Raw genomic sequence first — 18,790 nt, 5'->3', positions numbered from 1 at the left:
GTGACGAAGATTAGAGGTGTTACAAGAGAGTAACAAACAGAAAAAAGAAGGAGGGGAGATAAAGACGATAGATGTTTGATATGAAAGAAGAAGCAAACCACACTAGAGCACCTGCCAACCACCCATCATTAGTATTGTGTTTAGGAACTATTGGTTTTGTGGAGATCACAAACCTTTTTTGCGCAGTGACCGTGTTAGGTTTTGGACATAATTATCCAATGCACAGCCTAGATGACTTTTAAATCCAAATTTTGGCTCTCGTCTACACGAGTTTTATCCACGGATGAATCGAATACTCGATGATATACGGTACTTATGGCTTCTTGGTTGAAGCAAATTGCAGACGACAGCTTATGACGAATATACGAAAGCGACAGGCAAATTTCATTGGACACACAATGCAGAAAGAAGCATTGGAGAATAATTTTGTAACAATAGGCAAGTTTGACGGAAAGAGAGGCAGAGGCAGACAGAGGGAAAAGATACTGGACAAGTTGACAACATGGCTGGGAGCAGTAAGAACAACAGACACCATCGCTGCAACGCAAGACAGAGTGAAGTGGAGGTCCATGATCGCCCACGCCAGTCGGCAAGGCACTGGATGATTATGATGATAGCTTCTTTGTCTCACTTGCAGGTACATAAACTATATAGAAAAGGATCGTAAGAAACCACTTCTAATCAGAAACACACAAAAAACTCCCGTGAAATACGCAGAAAATATTTATTGTTTAGCCCACATTCTCTCATTTTCTCACAAGAAAACAAAATAACAAGCTAAAAAAAATATGATCACGAGGAACTCATTCCAAATAAATTATCAACCAGTAGAGAAAATTAAGCTAACTGCCGCAAACTAAAGCAAACAGTTGGATTATTTTTTTTTTACACTGTGATATATATTCTCAGTGAAAAGAAATAGGAAGAATGCACGTGGTGCAATGAAAAACAGGATGTGAGTAGTCATTCTGATACAATGTGAAGAGTAGTTACAATAAATTCTCATCTGACATTTTTACCATATGCCGTGTATTGTACCCCTAGAATGGAGAAAGGGGACACTTTGTGTCTTGCAAGATGCCAAAAGAGCAAAGTAGTACGATTGCCTCAACTTTTCCAACTGCTCAAATAATCCAATAGCTCTTCCCGACCAGATCTTAACCCTATCCGTACGTCGAGATTTACAAACGTATCCATACGACGTGGGGAACTCTCTGCCACCACTTAACCCTATCCGTACGTCGTGTTTTACTATCGTATCCATACGACGTGGGGAACTCTGTGCCATCACTTTCAAAGTTTCAAAATTTACTCGTTAATCAGATCCGTAAGCTTTTCATAGCAGTCTGTGAAAAGGATTTTTTGAGAAATACTGAAAGTTTCAAAGAGATCTTCTTTCTAGAGGTATTCTAAACTGTGAAAAATACAAGCCCGGAGGTACAAAATTACCCCAGGGCGTACGGATAGGGTTAAGGTTTGAGGTATTTTCCACTGTCTAATTTCTTTTTATTCAACCATTTGGGCCAGCAGAAACGTGGGAATGGGGAGAGAAACCAGGAGAGAGTAAAGCAAGAGCAAGGAACCCTGAAGAATGGCATCTTGTAAGAAACCAAAGTAAAATTTATATGCATTATTTATCTAATTGACGTTAATCAGTAATAAATAATACCTAATCTCAGAGAAGAAAATTATACCTAATCTTAGAGGAGAAGAAGATTACCCTAAAGAAAAGGGGTTGGATTTGTCCTAAAATTAGTACCAGTACTAATCATTCATAAACTGTGGAAAGCACTCCCCTCCAAAAGCTATGGAAATAGAAACTTGCAGTCAGAACGAGAGAAGCTAATGTGAGAAAAGGGTGAACACTACACGATTCAACATGGACAGAGTTTCTGATCAAACAGAATGTTACAAAAGATGGGACCCACGGAGACAAACATGGCCAGCCAGTAGTAGTTGGTGGATGCTCTGGTGATGTGGTTTGCTCCTTTCCTGTCACACATTTATTGCCACTCTCTTCCCCTCCTTCTCATCTGTTCCTGTTACTCTTTAAGTTACACCTCTCATCTTCTGCACTTATATATATATTAAAATATATATATATATATATATGTTAAAACTAAAGAAAACAATCATGACTCACAGAAAGTTGAAAAAAAAAGACCTAAATGGTCTGAGACTATTAATAGAAGACCAGACTTTACTAAAGCACCTCCATTTACTGTTTTCTTCAAGGATTCCAGTTCACTTAGTTTCTCTAACATACAAACCCCCCCCCAAAAAAAAAACCAATGGAAAAAAACCCCAAATAAAATGGCAGCAGACATTATTACATATGGGAGTGTGAAAATTCTACAAGAATGGTTCAATAGTGATCTCCAGGGCCGAGCAGGGCATGTTGAGGTCAAAGTTTGAGATAACGTCAGGGTGAAGGGTGCCTAGATGACCTATAACCCGATCTCTGGCCACGATTTTGGCACAGCGGCCGGGAAAGAAGGTGGGATCTGCCGGCGAAACAAAAATGTAGAAATATGAGTTTCATTTTAAAATAAATTTTGTATATACATATATATATATTTCAACCACAGACACTTCTTTGCATTACAGAGAAACACACAGGCTCAACAACAGTTATTTTGCACTGAAAACATGCAAGTTGAAAGTTGTCAAATCACGTTTAGTTTAGTTTTAGTAAGTGTTTTACGGCACTTGCAACACAATAAGGTCATATAAGTGCCGAAGATTAGAGGTGTTACAAGAAAGTAACAAACACAAAAAGGAAGGAGAGGAGACAGAGACGATAGATTTTTTTATAGGAAAGAAGGAGCAAACCATAACAGAGCGCCCGCCAACCACCCATGGTCATCTTGCACAGTGTCGCAATAAAGAAAAAATGGAAGGAGGGCGGGGAGGGGGGGAAGGATGGGAAGAAGTGGAAAGTGGTCATTTGTACAGGTGGTCGTGTGGGTCAGGTGGTCGTGTGGGTCATGTGGTTGATCGACTGTACATGACATAAACATACAGTCTAACGGTTCAGTAAATTGACTTTTTTCGCTTTTCCTTGACTGCACATCTTCCTCCCTCATATATGTCTTCCATGTGAGGATCGGACTGTAAATTTAAATCTAAAAGCCAGATCCTTGCATCGAAAAGATGTGGGACAGAGGCAGATCTTCGGCCATCGAAAAGCAAAAAAGTCGACTTTTTAAAAATATGTGGCGTACGAGATTCTTGAACTGAACGGTCAAGTTTTGGGGGGGTTTTTGGTCCCTTGCCCATTTCTATGATATTGACGCCACCTGATTAATAGAAAAATGTGAACGGTCAAGTGATATTACAAGAATTTGACAAGAAGCAAAAGTTCGGGTGACTGACCTGTGTCAGCCTCCAGGCGGTATCCGTCGGGCCCGCCAAACGGCACCTCCAGCAGCTGCATGACGCGGTCCAGCAGGCCGTGGATCACCTCAAACTCCGACGAGCGGTTGTAGTTGACCGCACACAGGTGGCGCTCATTGCGGGAGCCGACATCTGTCCAGAGCAACACAGGGAAGAGTTTTTTTGTTTTGTTTAGTAAGTATTTTACGGCACTTGCAACACAATAAGGTCATATAAGTGCTGAAGATTAGAGGTGTTACAAGAGAGTAACAAACATAAAAAAGAAGGAGGAGAGATAAAGACGATATGTGTTTGATACGAAAGACGGAGCAAACGACACCAGAGCACCCGCCAACCACTCACTTACAACCTCCAACAATTCACTACATAGAAAGATGGACACGGCATAAACAAGTAATAAAGTCAAGAAAAATCCAGTCGTTTGTTACAAAGAAAAACTTGTAGGAAATGTACAATGAAACTGCTTTCATGGAAATCAGTAGTCCAATTGATACAACAGGCATGCAAGTTCCAAACACAAGTCTTTAATTTATAACTGAGTAAATAAACAAATTGAAACTAAACGAAGAAAAGACAGATATCATTCTTATAAAAAATCCACGATTAAATAAAGATCTGGAAAGTGTCAACTTTGATTTATATGGGCATATGACATCTAGTAAAGAAGTCAGGAATCTCGGTGTATATATTGACCAACACTTATCAATGGGCTCGTTTGTAGGATCTCTGTCCAAATCCCTTTATTTTCAGCTGAGAAGGATAGGCCTAGTTCGAAAGTACTTAAACGAAGAGACCACAAAAACACTGGTAACATCTCTTATCCTATCTATATTAGACTATTGTAACTCACTCCTAGCAGGTCTGAACAACAAATATTTGAATCGTTTACAAGTCATTCAAAACAATGCCGCTAGACTGATAACAAGATCTAAAAAACGAGACCATGTCACTCCATTATTAAAAGAACTGCATTGGCTCCCTGTAAAAGAACGAATAATATTTAAAATCTGCGTCATGTGTTTCAAATGTGTAAATAAAACTGCTCCTTTTTATCTACAAGAACTTATCAGTATATATAAACCAGGGAGAAACCTAAGATCATCAAACGATAACACCCTACTTGTGACACCTGTAAAATCATACAAATCATATGGAGAGAGATCTTTCTCATATCTTGGTCCATTTATGTGGAACAGATTACCCATGAAACTAAGACAAATAAGAACACTTGATAGCTTCAAAAGACATCTTAAACATTTTCTGTTCCTACAGGCCTATCCTTCATAAGCTTTTAATGTTATCTTTCATTATAGTTGTTCTGTTCCTATGTCTGGATGAAAATAGTCTGTGTGAGTGTGTGTGTGTGTGTGTGTGTGTGTGTGTGTGTGTGTGTGTGTGTGTGTGTGTGTGTGTGCATTAATGTATATTGCTTGGGAAGAAAGGAAGTGGTAAGAAAGGTTTTTGAAAAATGGGTATTCCAATGTAAAGCGCATTGAGCTACTTTTTTTGGAAATGCGCTATATAAATGTTATATATTATTATTATTATTATTTGAAAAAATAGATCATACAATATAAATATATCCAGCTGCACTTATGACTGCCAATAAGTCATTTCAGCTTAGGGAAAGCACTAATTTGTGATAACATCGTATCTCACCTTTGGAAGGATCCTGATAAACGATGTCCGAGATTTCGAAGAGCTTCAGCGGCAAGGGCATCCCTTTGTTGTGGTACAACGTCTTCAGAACTCCGGGCAGCAAAGTTGTCCTGGCAATCTGAAGTTTTCAATAAGTTTCAAAGAAGGCATCATCATATCGAATATATAGTGGAGTCCGCTTAAACTAAAATTTGCGGGATGGCCAGAGAATTTCTTCAGGTTAGCCAAGTTTTCCGTTCAGAGAGGTTGCTCAAATACAACAACAACAACAAATTATTCCATTTTCCTTCAACTTAACATACCACTGTTTTTAGATTAACCCTATCCGTACACCCTGGGGTCATTTTGTACCCCTGGGGTTGTATTCTTCACATTTTAGAATACTTCTAGTACGAAGATCTCTTTGAAACTTTCAGTATTTCTAAAAGAATCACTTTGACAGACTGCTATGCAAAGTGTACGGATTGGATTAACGAGTAAATTTCCTCTTAGGAAAGTGATGGCACAGAGTTCCCCACATCGTATGGATACGATAGACCACTGAGTAACCTCATTTCACTGATAAACAGTCTGGTATACACAACTGCATAAGGTCATACGATCACAGGACACATTCTACTACGACAAATCGCACGTCCCGACACGATGAGCAACTCGGACTCACCTGAAACTCTGCTGTCTTGGGGTTAGAAATGTGCACAGCTTTCGCGTCCTCGATCTTCTTCCCAAGCTTGTCGGCCACATCGGCTTTAGAGCACTGGAGGGAAATTTGCCGTCACTCGTTACTATTTATAAACACAGAGATTTTGATCATAAAGCTAAACAAACTATGAGAGAAATTTGTTATCACTGGTTACTTTAAAAAAAATATTTGCATAAAAGTTTTACGGCACTTGCAACACAATAAGGTCACATAAGTGCAGAAGAATAGATGTGTTACAAGAGAGTAACAAACACAAAAAAGAAGGAGAAGAGATCAGGACGATGGATGTTTGATAGGAAAGAAGGAGCAAACCACACCAGAGCACCTGCCAACCACCCACTCTGGTTACTATAAACACACAGACTTTGATCATAAAGCTAAACAAACTATGCGTCATGTCTTGCCTGTCCCCGCGGTTTTATGCCTCCCCCCAAAAAAGTGAAATTATGCAATTCTGTTAATTTTAACAAAGAATGATAAACTGGCGCTCATATGACCTTATGCAGTTGCGAGCCCCGTAAAACCTCTTCTAAAACTAAAAACTAAAAGACTGATAAAGGAAAATAATTAGAATTTATACAAAAAATGTTCAAATTTTGCTAAATTATGTGGGGGTTCATAAAAAACCGCGGGGACAGACATGCTAATTAAACTCTTTCCCTACAGATAGGTATTCCATGAAAAATCTGTGCTCACGATGATGACGTACCGTACCAAAATTTTTCTGCGGAAACCAGGTGGTTTTATAACTATGTACAGCATTCTAAAGGAATCTACTTTAGTCTGATCATTTCTTAGCCTTTCAAAATCAACTCATTTTTTCTTGTCTACAAACTCTCCTAGTTTAGTTTAGTAGAGGTTTTACGGCGCTCGCAACTGCATAAGGTATTCCATCTCCTGCCAAAGTTCCCCTCACTCACCAGGGCAAAGGTGAGAACCTCGGTAAAGCCGCAGGCGGCGACGTCCCTCCTCAACAGATCAGACAGTTTGTTCAGCGGGAACTGCGAAATAAAACACACAACTCTTAACAACATTCTAGTTTAGTATATGTTTTACAGCACTTGTAACACAATTAGGTCATATAAGTGCCAAAGATTACAGGTGTTACAAAGGAGTAACAAACCTCGAAAAGAAGGAAAGATTTAAGGAAGATAGACGTTTGGTTGAAAAGAATGCACAATCAGCAGGAAAAGGAGGAGCAGCTATGGCATTGTGCGGCCTGCAATGACGCCTATTCTCCAACCAAGCAAGTAAGTAAGGAAAGAAGGAGCAAACCACACTAGAGCGTCCGCCAACCATTTACACACAACTTTTAATGGCAGGAATAAATGATACCCAAATAAAGACCAAAAAATACAAACCGCACAGGACTGCTAAACCTTTCCCTAAAGCTTCAGTTTTCCCAATAACAATTTCTAAAGAAAAAATACAATATATTGAAGAGCTTCAAGAGCAGATTTCTCTTCACAGCTGATGCATCAACATAATGAAGGACAAAACGATGAAAGAAAAAAAAAAAGAAAAAAGATTCATGATATCCCTAAGCACTTTATATGCTATTTTAAAAAGTTTTAGTAAGAGTTTTGCAACACAATAAGGTCATTTAAGTGCCGACGGTTAGAGGTGTTACAAGAGAGTAACAACAAACACAAAAAAGAAGGAGGGGAGATAAAGACGATAGATTTTTTATGGGAAAGAAGAAGCAAACCACACCAGAGTACCCACCAACCACCCACTTTATATGCTATTTAGAGCTCCAGAATAAAAACTATGTCAGAATGAGAAATAAATTACGTAGTGAATGAGTTGAGCTCTCAAACTATCCTAAGAGTTGTAGGCAAAAACATTCCCCGACCACTGCCCTCACCTGTTCAGCAATACAGTTTGTGTTGGGCACAGTCTTCTGAATCTTGTCAAAACCGTAAGCGATGGCCACATCTTCCATGATGTCACACTGATGCAAAATATGTGACGCAGTGTCAAGGAAACAAACCACAAAGTCTGCTTCGACTATCAAGGCACCTCGAAAATAGCAGTTCACAAGAGTGTGACAAACATACAAAAGAAGTAGAGGAAAATGACGATAGTAAGGATTAAGAAAGAAAAAGCAGCAATTCCCTGTTGTAGTTCAGGCACAGTTATGAGCATGACATTGTTTGATCAGCCCATTTACAATTCTACTGTTCACTAGAACGAGAAATGTCCCCCCCCCCCTTTGGGAATGGCCTAAAGACACTTCAGTCAGTGGCACCGCCCCGCGGGGTTCACAGACTTTGATTTAAATTTCCAGCTAAGCAGAGAGAGAGAGAGAGAGAGAGAGAGAGAGAGAGAGAGAGAGACTTTGAGTGAGAAGGTAAGACTGCGCCCCTTTCATTTGTCTATTCTCTGCAGACTGACCAACCATCACAATATGAATGATAGTAACAGGTATCCAAAAGGTTTTGGAAAAAAAATAAGAACAATAGATGTTGGACAGAAATGAAGGAGCAAACCACACGAGAGCTCTGGCTAACCACCCACAAATTCCACCGTTAACTGTGACCTTGGCCATCAATAATTCTATTTATAGAGGCACCAGCCATCCATGTCCAGGTGCGGTTTTAGCCTCTTTTCCCTGTCTGCAGATTAATATTCCGGATTAATATTCTTTTTTTTCCAATTCATTGGTTCCACTTCTAGCCGCTAACTGTGATAAGAGGTACAAAAGGATATCAGAGCGAGTGGGAGGAATCTCCACCGAGAGGCTGTCTCCATCAGCGGCTAGACTACTCTGCAGGCACATCTTGGTCAGGAGTTTTGCCATGTCTGCCGACGCGATCCTGTCACAATCAATTCACAAATAATCATCATAATAATAATGAAAAAACAGTATATTCATAGCACAAATTGCCGCTGAACAGCAAATTCCATGCTTTTCACAATGTACAGGGTGTCTCCCGCTAGACGCACCATGTCATCGGGAATTTCCACAGGTCAGTTTTTATTTTGCTTCTCAATAATATAATAATACCGGCGCTCTTTGGTGCCACTGAGCAGGCCTAGTGTATTTTCCCCATGGGGAGTGCAGCGACAGACACCCTGTCTGTCATGAGCCCAACAGACCTGACAGCATTCTGAAACAATCTCAACGTCCTCGGGAGCCCAAAATAAGTGAAACAATTGCAAAAACAGTTATCTTCTAGCAAGAAAGTGGACTAGCGAACCCAGACTTTAAAAAACGTACCAAATACATTTTTTCACATATTTTGGTTGGGGACTATGTAAATCAAACAGGAGCTGAAACTATGCCCAACTGAGGAAAACTATACTGCTCTAAAATTACAAGCATTTAGTGACTGCTATTAATGGAAATTTGGGTGCACAGCTGATAAACCAAGTTAAAGTTAAAAGAATTTTTTCGTTGGAGTCACCAGACGATTAAATTAAACTGTGTAAATGGAGGAATAAAACATTTCCATTCAAAGAACCAATAACTGTTGGTAGTGGAGACCCTCTCCCAACTCTCAGCACAACTCACCTATCCCTGTCTCCCAACTCTCAGCACAACTCACCTATCCCTGTCTCCCAACTCTCAGCACAACTCACCTATCCCTGTCTCCCAACTCCCAGCACAACTCACCTATCCCTGTCTCCCAACTCTCAGCACAACTCACCTATCTCTGTCTCCCAACTCTCAACACAACTCACCTATCCCTGTCTCCCAACTCTCAGCACAACTCACCTATCCCTGTCTCCCAACTCTCAGCACAACTCACCTATCCCTGTCTCCCAACTCCCAGCACAACTCACCTATCCCTGTCTCCCAACTCTCAGCACAACTCACCTATCCCTGTCTCCCAACTCTCAGCACAACTCACCTATCCCTGTCTCCCAACTCTCAGCACAACTCACCTATCCCTGTCGTTCTATGCAAGAAAAGTTGTGAAATTATGCAAACTGGGTCCAAAAATGTGAAATTATGCGATTCTGTTCATTCTAACAAAGAATGATAAAGGAAAACAATCAGAAATTATGCAAAAAAAGATCAAATTTTGCTAAATTATGCGGGGTGCATAAAACCACGGGGATAGACTTACTCCGCTCCGACTTGTTTGCGAATCTGTGCAGCACTGACTGTCTCCGTCCTGTAGGCAAGTTCCTAGGGAGACAGACGGAACGAGAGAAGAATAAGAAGCAATGACTTCACCCTTTCCTTAGTTTTAGTAAGAGTGTTACGGCACTTGCAACACAATAAGGTCATATAAGTGTCAAAGATTAGAGGTGTTACATGAGAGTAATAAACATAAAAAAGAAGGAGGAGAGATCAGGACGATAGATGTTCGATAGGAGGAAAGAAGAAGCAAACCCCACCAGAGCACCCACCAACCACCCACAAAGACCATCCCTTGCCCCACACTCACCGGGTACTTGCACACAGTCCCGTCAGGCTGGACAACTTCTGCCATCTCCACTCTGAGAACAAGTCAGGACAATTCGTTAAAAAAAAACCCCCATCCAACCATTATGTATCATGTTCAATTACATAATAACAATAAGGCAAAACAGCACCAGCTTTGACCAGTTCAAGGGAAAGATTAGTGAAATATTAAATATACCATACTCTTTCCAATTAACCCTATCCGTACACCCTGGGGTCATTTTGTACCCTGGGGTTGTATTTTTCACATTTTGGAATACTTCTAGCGCGAAGATCTCTTTGAAACTGTCAGTATTTCTCAAAAAATCATTTACCACACACTTACCAACATACATATACACACATACACACACACAAACACTCACTCTAAAGAACAACTGTACTTCCTACCAACAATCTGTATATATAACAATGAGCGTATATTCATCCACACATACAAGCAATCAGGCATTCTTAACCCTTTAAACCCTGAGTTTTTCCACCGTTTCTGGGAGTTTTTTCTACAGTCATCTCAACCCGTTGCACTATCGTCTCATTATAACCTCAGAAGCTTGCCTAACTTCTAAATAGTGGAAACAAAGGCTTAGTCATTACAAAAAAACTTGGATTGGTACTAATTCCGGAAAACGAGCAAAAACTAGCTCTAAATGAAACAAAACAGTTGTTTCTAGTATCGGACGTTCACAGTGTCCGATGGGGAACATAGTTATTATCGCGGGATTTTCCTAGCATCCGATGGGGAACATAGTTATTATCGCAGGATTTTCCTAGCGTCCGATGGGGTTTAAAGAGTTCAGTAAAATGTGACTTACTCAAAGGGGACCTCACAATACACAGAGAACATTGCCACCAGGGTGTCCAGCACTATCTTGGCCTTGGTCAGGTCAGTCGCTGTGGCTTCAATGAACACATTGCGAGTGTTGAGGGTGATCTTTGAATGTTCACCTGCGGAAACAATACTGACAATTTTTAGCAAAACCTCGGCCAACAAGTTACATGCTGACACTACAAAAGTAATTCTCATAACAAATATCTTGGGAGAAAAATTTAGTTTTCGTAAGAGTTTTACGGCACTTGCAACACAATAAGGTCATATAAGTGCTGAAGACTAGGGGTGTTACAAGAGAGTAACAAACACAAAAAAGGAGGAGAGATAAGAATGATAGATATTTGAATCTTGATAGGAAAGAAGGATTTTGTAAGCACACCTCACATTTGTAATCGAGAGTCTCCCTCTATTTCTGAGGGACACAACATCCTACCAAGCCCGCACTTGCTCTGAAGAGAAGGACTCAAATAGTGCATCTCCAAATATATCTCTACTGTATCGACGGAGATGTTTAACATTTACAATTTTGGTGCATTTATCCGTTCATGAGTACATGGAAGTTTTCAAGTACATGAAACAGGAAACAAAGGGAAAGGAATAAGTAAAAAGCAGACAAGCTTACCGTTGATGATGGGAGGCATGGAGAGTGATAAAAAGCCGAAAAGCTTACCGTTGATGATGGGAGGCATGGAGAGAACCACGCGGTTCTTGTCATAGATGACTGGGTAGACCGGCTTGTCTCGGATGATGGGCAGGTAAGGCTTCAGGTGGCTGTCTCCCTGGAGAAAACACAAACGTTTACAACAGAACAGAAAACACCATTGCCAACCAGACAACAGAGAGGTCACACGAGTGGAACAAACATACAGTTTTAGTAGAGGTTTTACGGCGCTCGCAACTGCATAAGGTCATATGAGTGCCAACAAACATACAAAAGAGGTACAGGAAAAATGACGTCATCGGACCTTGTGGCACTAAGCAGGTGGACCAGACAACATCAGCAGAGCACGGCGTGGTGTGTGAGTTCTCAACAAAAAACCACCCAGTTTTATTATGCTGGGGTTGTTGTCAAAGAAAGAGACGAAGATGATGTTGGGAATGATTTTTTCAGAAGAGGAAAAATGACGATAGTAAGGATTAGGAAAGAAAAAGCTGCAGTTCCCTGTCGCAGTTCAGGCACAGTTATGAGCATGACATTGATGAATCAGCCCATTTACAATTCTACTGTGCATAAGAACATGTTAATGTCCCCCCATTGGGAAAGGCCTTCAGTCAGTAGCACCGTCCTGGTATTACAAGAGAGTAAGAAACATCAAAAAAGAAGGCGGAAAAAAAAGGATGCCAGATATTTGATGGGAAAGATCTGTGTCTATTCTCAGCCATATCTCATCTCTACTCTATCTGTCTCAGCAGTATTTCATCTTTACTCTGTCTATCTCAGCCATATCTCATCTTTACTCTATCTTTCTTCGTAGTATCTCATCTTCCCTCTATCTATCTCATCAGAGTCCTCCCCTCCAACTCTCACCGAGTACAGCTCCATCAGCTCCACCGCGGTGTACTCTTGCTCCTGACCCAAAGGTTTGAACTTGATCTGTGACGGAGGCAGCGCCTCGTAGCTGAACGGGCCCTCAATCGTGTCAAGGTCGTGGGTACCGATGGCTACCAGGGCCCGTCGCCTGACAGCCGGGGGGAAGGAAGATAATGTATATGGTTTAGTTTTAGTAAGAGTTTTACGGCACTTGCAGCACAATAAGGTCATATAAGTGCCGAAGACTAGAGGTGTTACAAGAGCGTAACAAACACAAAAAAGAAGGAAGAGAGATCAGGATAATAGATGTTTGATAGGAAAGAAGGAGCAAACCACACCAGAGCACCTGCCAACCACCCACGCTGGGGGGGGGGGAAAGGAAGATAATGTATATGGTTTGTGTCATTGAGAAGAGCATTCAGAAAATTAAGTTGAATTCAGCAGCGTTAGGTTTTATAGACGGCCAGCCAGATAATCACCACAGTTAGCCAGGAACTGACTATTTCATCAAAACCAAACCCCCCCCTCATTTCATAACCAACAAAAAATGATGGTAAGTATATCATTATTATTTCATATTTCAAGAAATTCAAGAATTCACACATCCGCACCCCCACCAATTAAAACAAATACACACACCTAGGGGAGAAAAAAAAAAAATGAAAGCCAATTGTTCAAAAGGAATCTGATAACAACATTACTTGTGGAGTTTCGAGTTGACTTAAAAAAGAACACAGAACCTCTACCTGCATATATTCTGATGAAGCTTGTCTTGAAGGTCAATGAAGCTTTCGTACCTCTCCTGCACAAGGACAAAAAACAGGTTTAAAAAAAGTATTTTTTTGTTTTAGTAGAGGTTTTACGGTGCTCGCAACTGCGATAAGGGGTGGATGTCAACACAGAAGTCCTTACAGGGAATCAGACTTACTCTGCTCACCTCTCTAGCTTCAACAGCACAAAGTCTGCTTCGACTATGAAGGCACCCCGGAAATAGCGGGTCACAAGAGTGTGACAAACATACAAAAGAAATGGAGGTTTTGATGAATCAGCCCATTTACAATTACAATTCTACCTTACATAAGAACTCGCGATGTTCATGCCCCCCCCCCCTCCCCTTGAGAATGGCCTTAAGACACTTCAGTCAGTAGCACCGCCCCGGGGGGTAGTATAAATGTAAGACATCAAATGCTTTTATAAAGTATATTACATATCTAAAAAAAAAGCAATTCCTGAATTCAAAACTATTTTCTGGTTGGGATGAATGATTATGCACCTTTGGAGTAGGCACCATAGCATCTTGGGCATGATTTGCTGTTTTTTTTATTACATAAAATGTTCTTAATTTTTCCATAGAAAGATGCATTTTCCCCATATCTCAGATACAATTCCACACTCCATTTGTCTGACTTAGACTGAATATCTTGGGTGTCTTTCTTTCTGTATAATTTAAAAAATTCATATCATAATTCAGAATTATTAGAACCACAGTGATATCAAGACAACAAAAAAATCCCCACTAGCAAAACTGGAACAAACCTGCGTGAACTTGATATTTCTGAGGACAGCTGCAACACAATGCGGTCGAACTTGAGCTGTCTGTGAGAGACAAAAATAGAATTCATTGGACACAAGCAAAAATGTTCTGAATTGAATCAGCAATTAACACTTTGCCATCACAAGGCTCATATAGTAAAAATTCTCGCTATCAAAGGCAAAGGCATTTTGGGGAAAATCCAAAGAAACTGGGTGGTAAACATCGCCGATTAGCGAGATGTGACGGCAAGTGTTAAAAGATTGCAACACAACGAGGAGGAACTTTGTGAATGAGTGTACTTGGAACACATTCTATCAATCTGAGAGACCCGAACCTTCAAGGTGTTTCAAGTCAGTAAGGTACCAGTATGCTTTGACATCCCGCCGTCACAGACTTCTGCTAACCTATGGTCGCTGTTGCCGATCTACCTTTTTGAACAGAGGGCGGCCCCTACAGCCTGCTAAATCTTACCCACAGAAAAACTGCTGCACCTTTATCTGTGAATGCCAACTGGGCTCATGGAAATTCAAGTTTTTATAGTTCTCGCAACTGCATAACATCAAGGAGAAAAAATGAAATCAAATTTGAGTCTGTAAAGTAATGGTGAGGCTCTTAACCTCACTTGCAAAAGAAGTGCATTTGATTCCGATGGGGGTTATCTTATTGACTATCCCCTTTTTTTGTTGAATATAAATTCCTACACAGCCTGGGATTACCCGGAGGGAGCTTGTCCTCTTAATTATCAAAATTGTGTTGAAAATGGGCGTAAAAATGTCTAAATACTTGTAATCATAAAAATGTTGTCCTTGTTAGATGAGTCACGGAGGTCATAAACTAGTGCCTAATCTGGTCACAGCAATGTAGGGCACTTGTAAGGAACATGGAGAGAGGAGGGGGAGGAAGAGAGAAAGCCCCTTGTCTTCCAGAACTGCAGTAAAGAAGAAAACTGTTCTAACATCATGTCAAAAACAGCACAGTGAAGACTCACAGAACTCTGTATAACCAGCCTCTGGGGGGCACCAGTCTTTGGTGGAACAGCCTTGTAGCGAGGAGTGGGATCTCTGAAACGACCAATTCAAAAACAACATCAGCAGACGTCTATATACATTATACACACACCTACAGACTTACAAAGCCTGCTCTACTCCGGCGTTGACCAGATGACAAGGACATGTGGTTACTTGAGGGAGGCATTGCGCTGCCAAGAGCGAAATGCTCGCAGCCAAAGGGATTTGAAAACAACAACATATTAATATACATTATAACTCTTTTCCTTTTTTGTTCTACCTAAATTACTTACAAAATTTTAGACAGGGAAGCAGCCATCCCTACATCTCATAGAAGAAGCACAAGACTCAGGCAAGCCTACAGCTTAAGGACCAGACTGAAGATGTCTATGCAGAGCCCCCTTGGTCTGGGGTTTTTTTTTCTCTCGGTCAAGCAATGATCTACTCTAGCTGTTCAAACTTATTCTCTTTACAACCTGATGAGTGAGTCTGTAACCCTCCCATCCTCTTCTTCAAACCCACTTCACAGTAACCCAATTCTTTGTGGTTATAATACTTTAAAACACAAAAATCTCTGTCTGTTTCAGATGAGAAGAGGTTATTTACTTTCTATGTCTATCATGTAATTAGTAGGAAGGGTCACTTCTTCCAAACAGAGGGGAGTAAAAGTGATGAAATCTACAGCCTATCCACCACACATAGACGATGAAATCTACAGCCTATCCACCACACATAGACGATGAAAGCTACAGCCTATCCACCACACATAGACGATGAAATCTACAGCCTATCCACCACACATAGACGATGAAATCTACAGCCTATCCACCACAAATAGAAACACTCACTTTTGAAGGAAAACCCGTAGGCCTCTGCTCACGCCCTCCACGCATAACAAGTCATATCTGTGGAGAGCATCATAGTCAGAACAACATTTTGTGACAGAACGAAAAGACCGAGGACACATGATCAATGATCGTCATATTAATTGAAGCATGACCTGAGAAACAAAAACACAAACATTTAGAAGGGTTCATATATAATTAATTAACACATAATTTCATTTGAGAGACAGTAGCAGTCTCGTCTTTATGGAAATTTTAGTTTGTCCTTTCCTTGTTATAATATTTGTATTCAAGCCTAACTAAACAGATCCACATTTCCCTCTCAAATTTCCTCATTCCCTTGCTTCTATGATCTTCTCTCTCTACTTAAAAAAACCAACAAAAAAACAATGGTGCATTTCAGTTTGACTGGTATAACACATTTTCATCCTCTTCGCACTAAAGTATGAAGTGCATATTTTATATTTATTATCTTAACTACAAGTTAACACAAACATGAAGGAACGAATATAAAGTGGAATCACACTGCCAGTATTCAATAACGCTGGATTAACTCTTTATCTCTGTTGGGGGGGGGAACACATAATGCCAAGGCCTTATTTCTAAAACTGACATATGTCACAAAACTAGGAACTAAATCAAAACAAGTGAACCTATTTTGCTATCTCTTCATCTCATGAATGATCTCTCAGAAAAAGAGACTTTCTTTCGGCTATCGCTGAAAAGTAATTTGACGTCAAAGGCGTCGTAAAGGAAAGCACCCAAGCCGCTGCCAGTGGCTCATCAGCACAGCGGTTCCGGCTGCAAGCCACTAGGAGCTGCTTGCCGGAGATAAACAGTTAAATACCAAAAATCGTTTATTCAAATATAAAGATAAGTGAGCACATTGTACCAAAGTAACTTGTCATACTATACAGCAGATATACCTGTTAGCCGGTATGTCAATCTTGTACTCCACAACCTCCGAGGCTCCTACTGCCTTTCCTACTCCCTTCTCCCTCTCCATTTGCTCTTTCTCCGAGGTCTGAAATGGAAAGCACACACTACATCATGAATTCGAAATGAAAGAATAAATAGAAGAGAATTCAAATGATGTTGCAACACTGAATTACATAACCTTGGACTTAAAATATTATCTAAACAATATGTTGTAAAGATTTCAAAATCATAAATTCGGGATGCACTTTCCTTAAATTAAAAAGTTGCAAAACAGTTATCATCCGTATTTGTAAAGATGTTAAAAAATCGATGGCAAGAATAGGACAGGATTTTGTTACAGTACTTGAGCTAAAAGATTTGAAAGTAAAATATGCCTCAGCGAGCAGCAAATATAGTGACTTGTACAGAACAAATAACAAGTATTACATTAACCTGTTTCACAGTCCAGTAAATACAAGTACTACGATTTGAAATAACAAACCAGCAATTCACAGCAAATAAAAAATTTTCTGTCACTTACGACTTCATCCAACTCCAGGCCATACTCAAAGCAGAGTTCATCAAATTCCTCATCAGCTGAAAGCAAATGGAAAAAAACCCCATGAAAAACTCAATACCCACATTTTTCTTTGTGTTCCCCTGTTGGATCTCAAGGACAGTTGACTGCTGGTTCTTCAACCTGCAGTACAACTGATTTTTTACGTAATATATGTGACCGTTTATTTCATAGGGTCTCTTGTCTTCAGGCAGCTAGATTCCAATGTATTCTACTAGATCTAGACTATTTTTACAGCTTTGGTTGGTTGGAATTAATGTTTAATTTTGCATGAGTGGTGGCCGAAGCCAACTTAAACATTAGGACCACGAAGGGATCTTTAACGTGCACACAAGACTTTTGTGATTTTTTGCCCTCATCTGACAAAGTTACCAGTTCGATCTTACCTCCTAAGACAAAAGGGTGTGGCTGAAACACAGCAATAGGAGGAAGGAGCCAAGAAGAGCTGTAGAGAGAGAGAGTCAGATAACAGGGAGAAAAGAAAACAGAGAAGGCAGGGAGGTGGGAGGAGACAATGGTGATGAAAGTAGAGGTGACAGTACAGGAATAGAGAACAGGAAAAAAAGGACAAAACTAGACCTAGGGCAGAATGACAACAAGACAAAGATTTGCAGCCGACCGCCATCCTGGACCCAACAATAGTATTATTCTATTATTAACTACTAACATTACACCCTTACTCAAAACTCTACCATACCCCCATAACACAAAGTATAGTTACCGATATCCCAATACTTTCGGGACCAAAAGCCAAAACCTGACAAGGCTCTGACGCCGGCACCTTTTTTAATTTTGACTTTGTTGTGAGTGAAGCAGTGAAGTCAAAACCGTCTGCTAAATTTCCATTCACATCCACTTACTGTATGTTCGTTCCAGAGCTTTGAACAGCTCATCCCTTTTAACAGAAATCGTCGGCATATTGAATTGTAGTTTGAGCTATTTCAGAGCAATAGCAAAAACTGAATAAAAAGAAATTTCGACAATATGTTGTGTCGGAACGCTTCCCTAAACACGAGTAGATCTAGGCCATGCAACGATGACGAAACTTTCTAGGAGATGATCGCAGGTGCAGGGCAGTCGCAACAGTTAAATAAATGTACTAGTAACAAGTAACTGGTAACAACTGCAAGAACGCGTTGTAACAACTTGATGAATAGTGTACAAAAGTTTATGGTCCAGACTCTAGTGAGTCCCTTTTGAAATCCCTCTTTCTGCGACGGGTATATAGACACGTTTTTAATTACTCACGTTTGCACCCTGTGGTTTATAAAACATGCACTTAATCGTTGCCTCGCACGAAACATGTGTCTTTGTTTCTTTGTCTTCGTGTTCTTGTGATGTTTTATATTTAATTTTTCTTAATTATTCTAAATA

At 40.2% G+C, this 18,790-nt stretch overlaps 1 protein-coding gene across 1 annotated transcript; it reads right to left on the bottom strand.

Annotated features, from left to right (window-relative positions):
* Positions 1-705: 705 nt before the first annotated feature.
* LOC101845167 (phenylalanine--tRNA ligase beta subunit) lies at positions 706-18,486 on the bottom strand. Its single transcript, XM_005097524.3, has 19 exons — positions 18,277-18,486; positions 17,381-17,436; positions 16,848-16,945; positions 15,925-15,981; positions 15,058-15,130; positions 14,072-14,131; positions 13,282-13,337; positions 12,533-12,683; positions 11,675-11,783; positions 10,988-11,120; positions 10,159-10,210; positions 9,835-9,896; positions 8,471-8,577; positions 7,626-7,726; positions 6,679-6,759; positions 5,720-5,812; positions 5,056-5,173; positions 3,376-3,528; positions 706-2,504 (listed from the first exon to the last, which is right to left on the bottom strand). The coding sequence occupies exons 1-19, from the start codon at positions 18,332-18,334 to the stop codon at positions 2,353-2,355; spliced, it is 1,770 nt and encodes a 589-aa protein (XP_005097581.1). The 5' UTR covers positions 18,335-18,486; the 3' UTR covers positions 706-2,352.
* Positions 18,487-18,790: the final 304 nt, after the last annotated feature.

Source organism: Aplysia californica, unplaced genomic scaffold, assembly GCF_000002075.1.
Source record: "Aplysia californica isolate F4 #8 unplaced genomic scaffold, AplCal3.0 scaffold00156, whole genome shotgun sequence".
Classification (NCBI taxonomy): domain Eukaryota; kingdom Metazoa; phylum Mollusca; class Gastropoda; order Aplysiida; family Aplysiidae; genus Aplysia; species Aplysia californica.
The sequence above is the reverse complement of the archived record's forward strand: the minus strand, read 5'-3'. Positions and strand labels throughout refer to the sequence as shown.

Excerpts from the sequence above, each read along its gene's own strand:
- LOC101845167 (XM_005097524.3), bottom strand. The coding sequence starts at position 18,334 with ATGCCGACGATTTCTGTTAAAAGGGATGAGCTGTTCAAAGCTCTGGAA. Across the intron at positions 17,437-18,276 it reads AGCTCTGGAACGAACATACA|CTGATGAGGAATTTGATGAA; the intron begins GTAAGTGGATGT and ends ATTTGCTTTCAG. Across the intron at positions 5,174-5,719 it reads CCAAGACAGCAGAGTTTCAG|ATTGCCAGGACAACTTTGCT; the intron begins GTGAGTCCGAGT and ends TGAAAACTTCAG.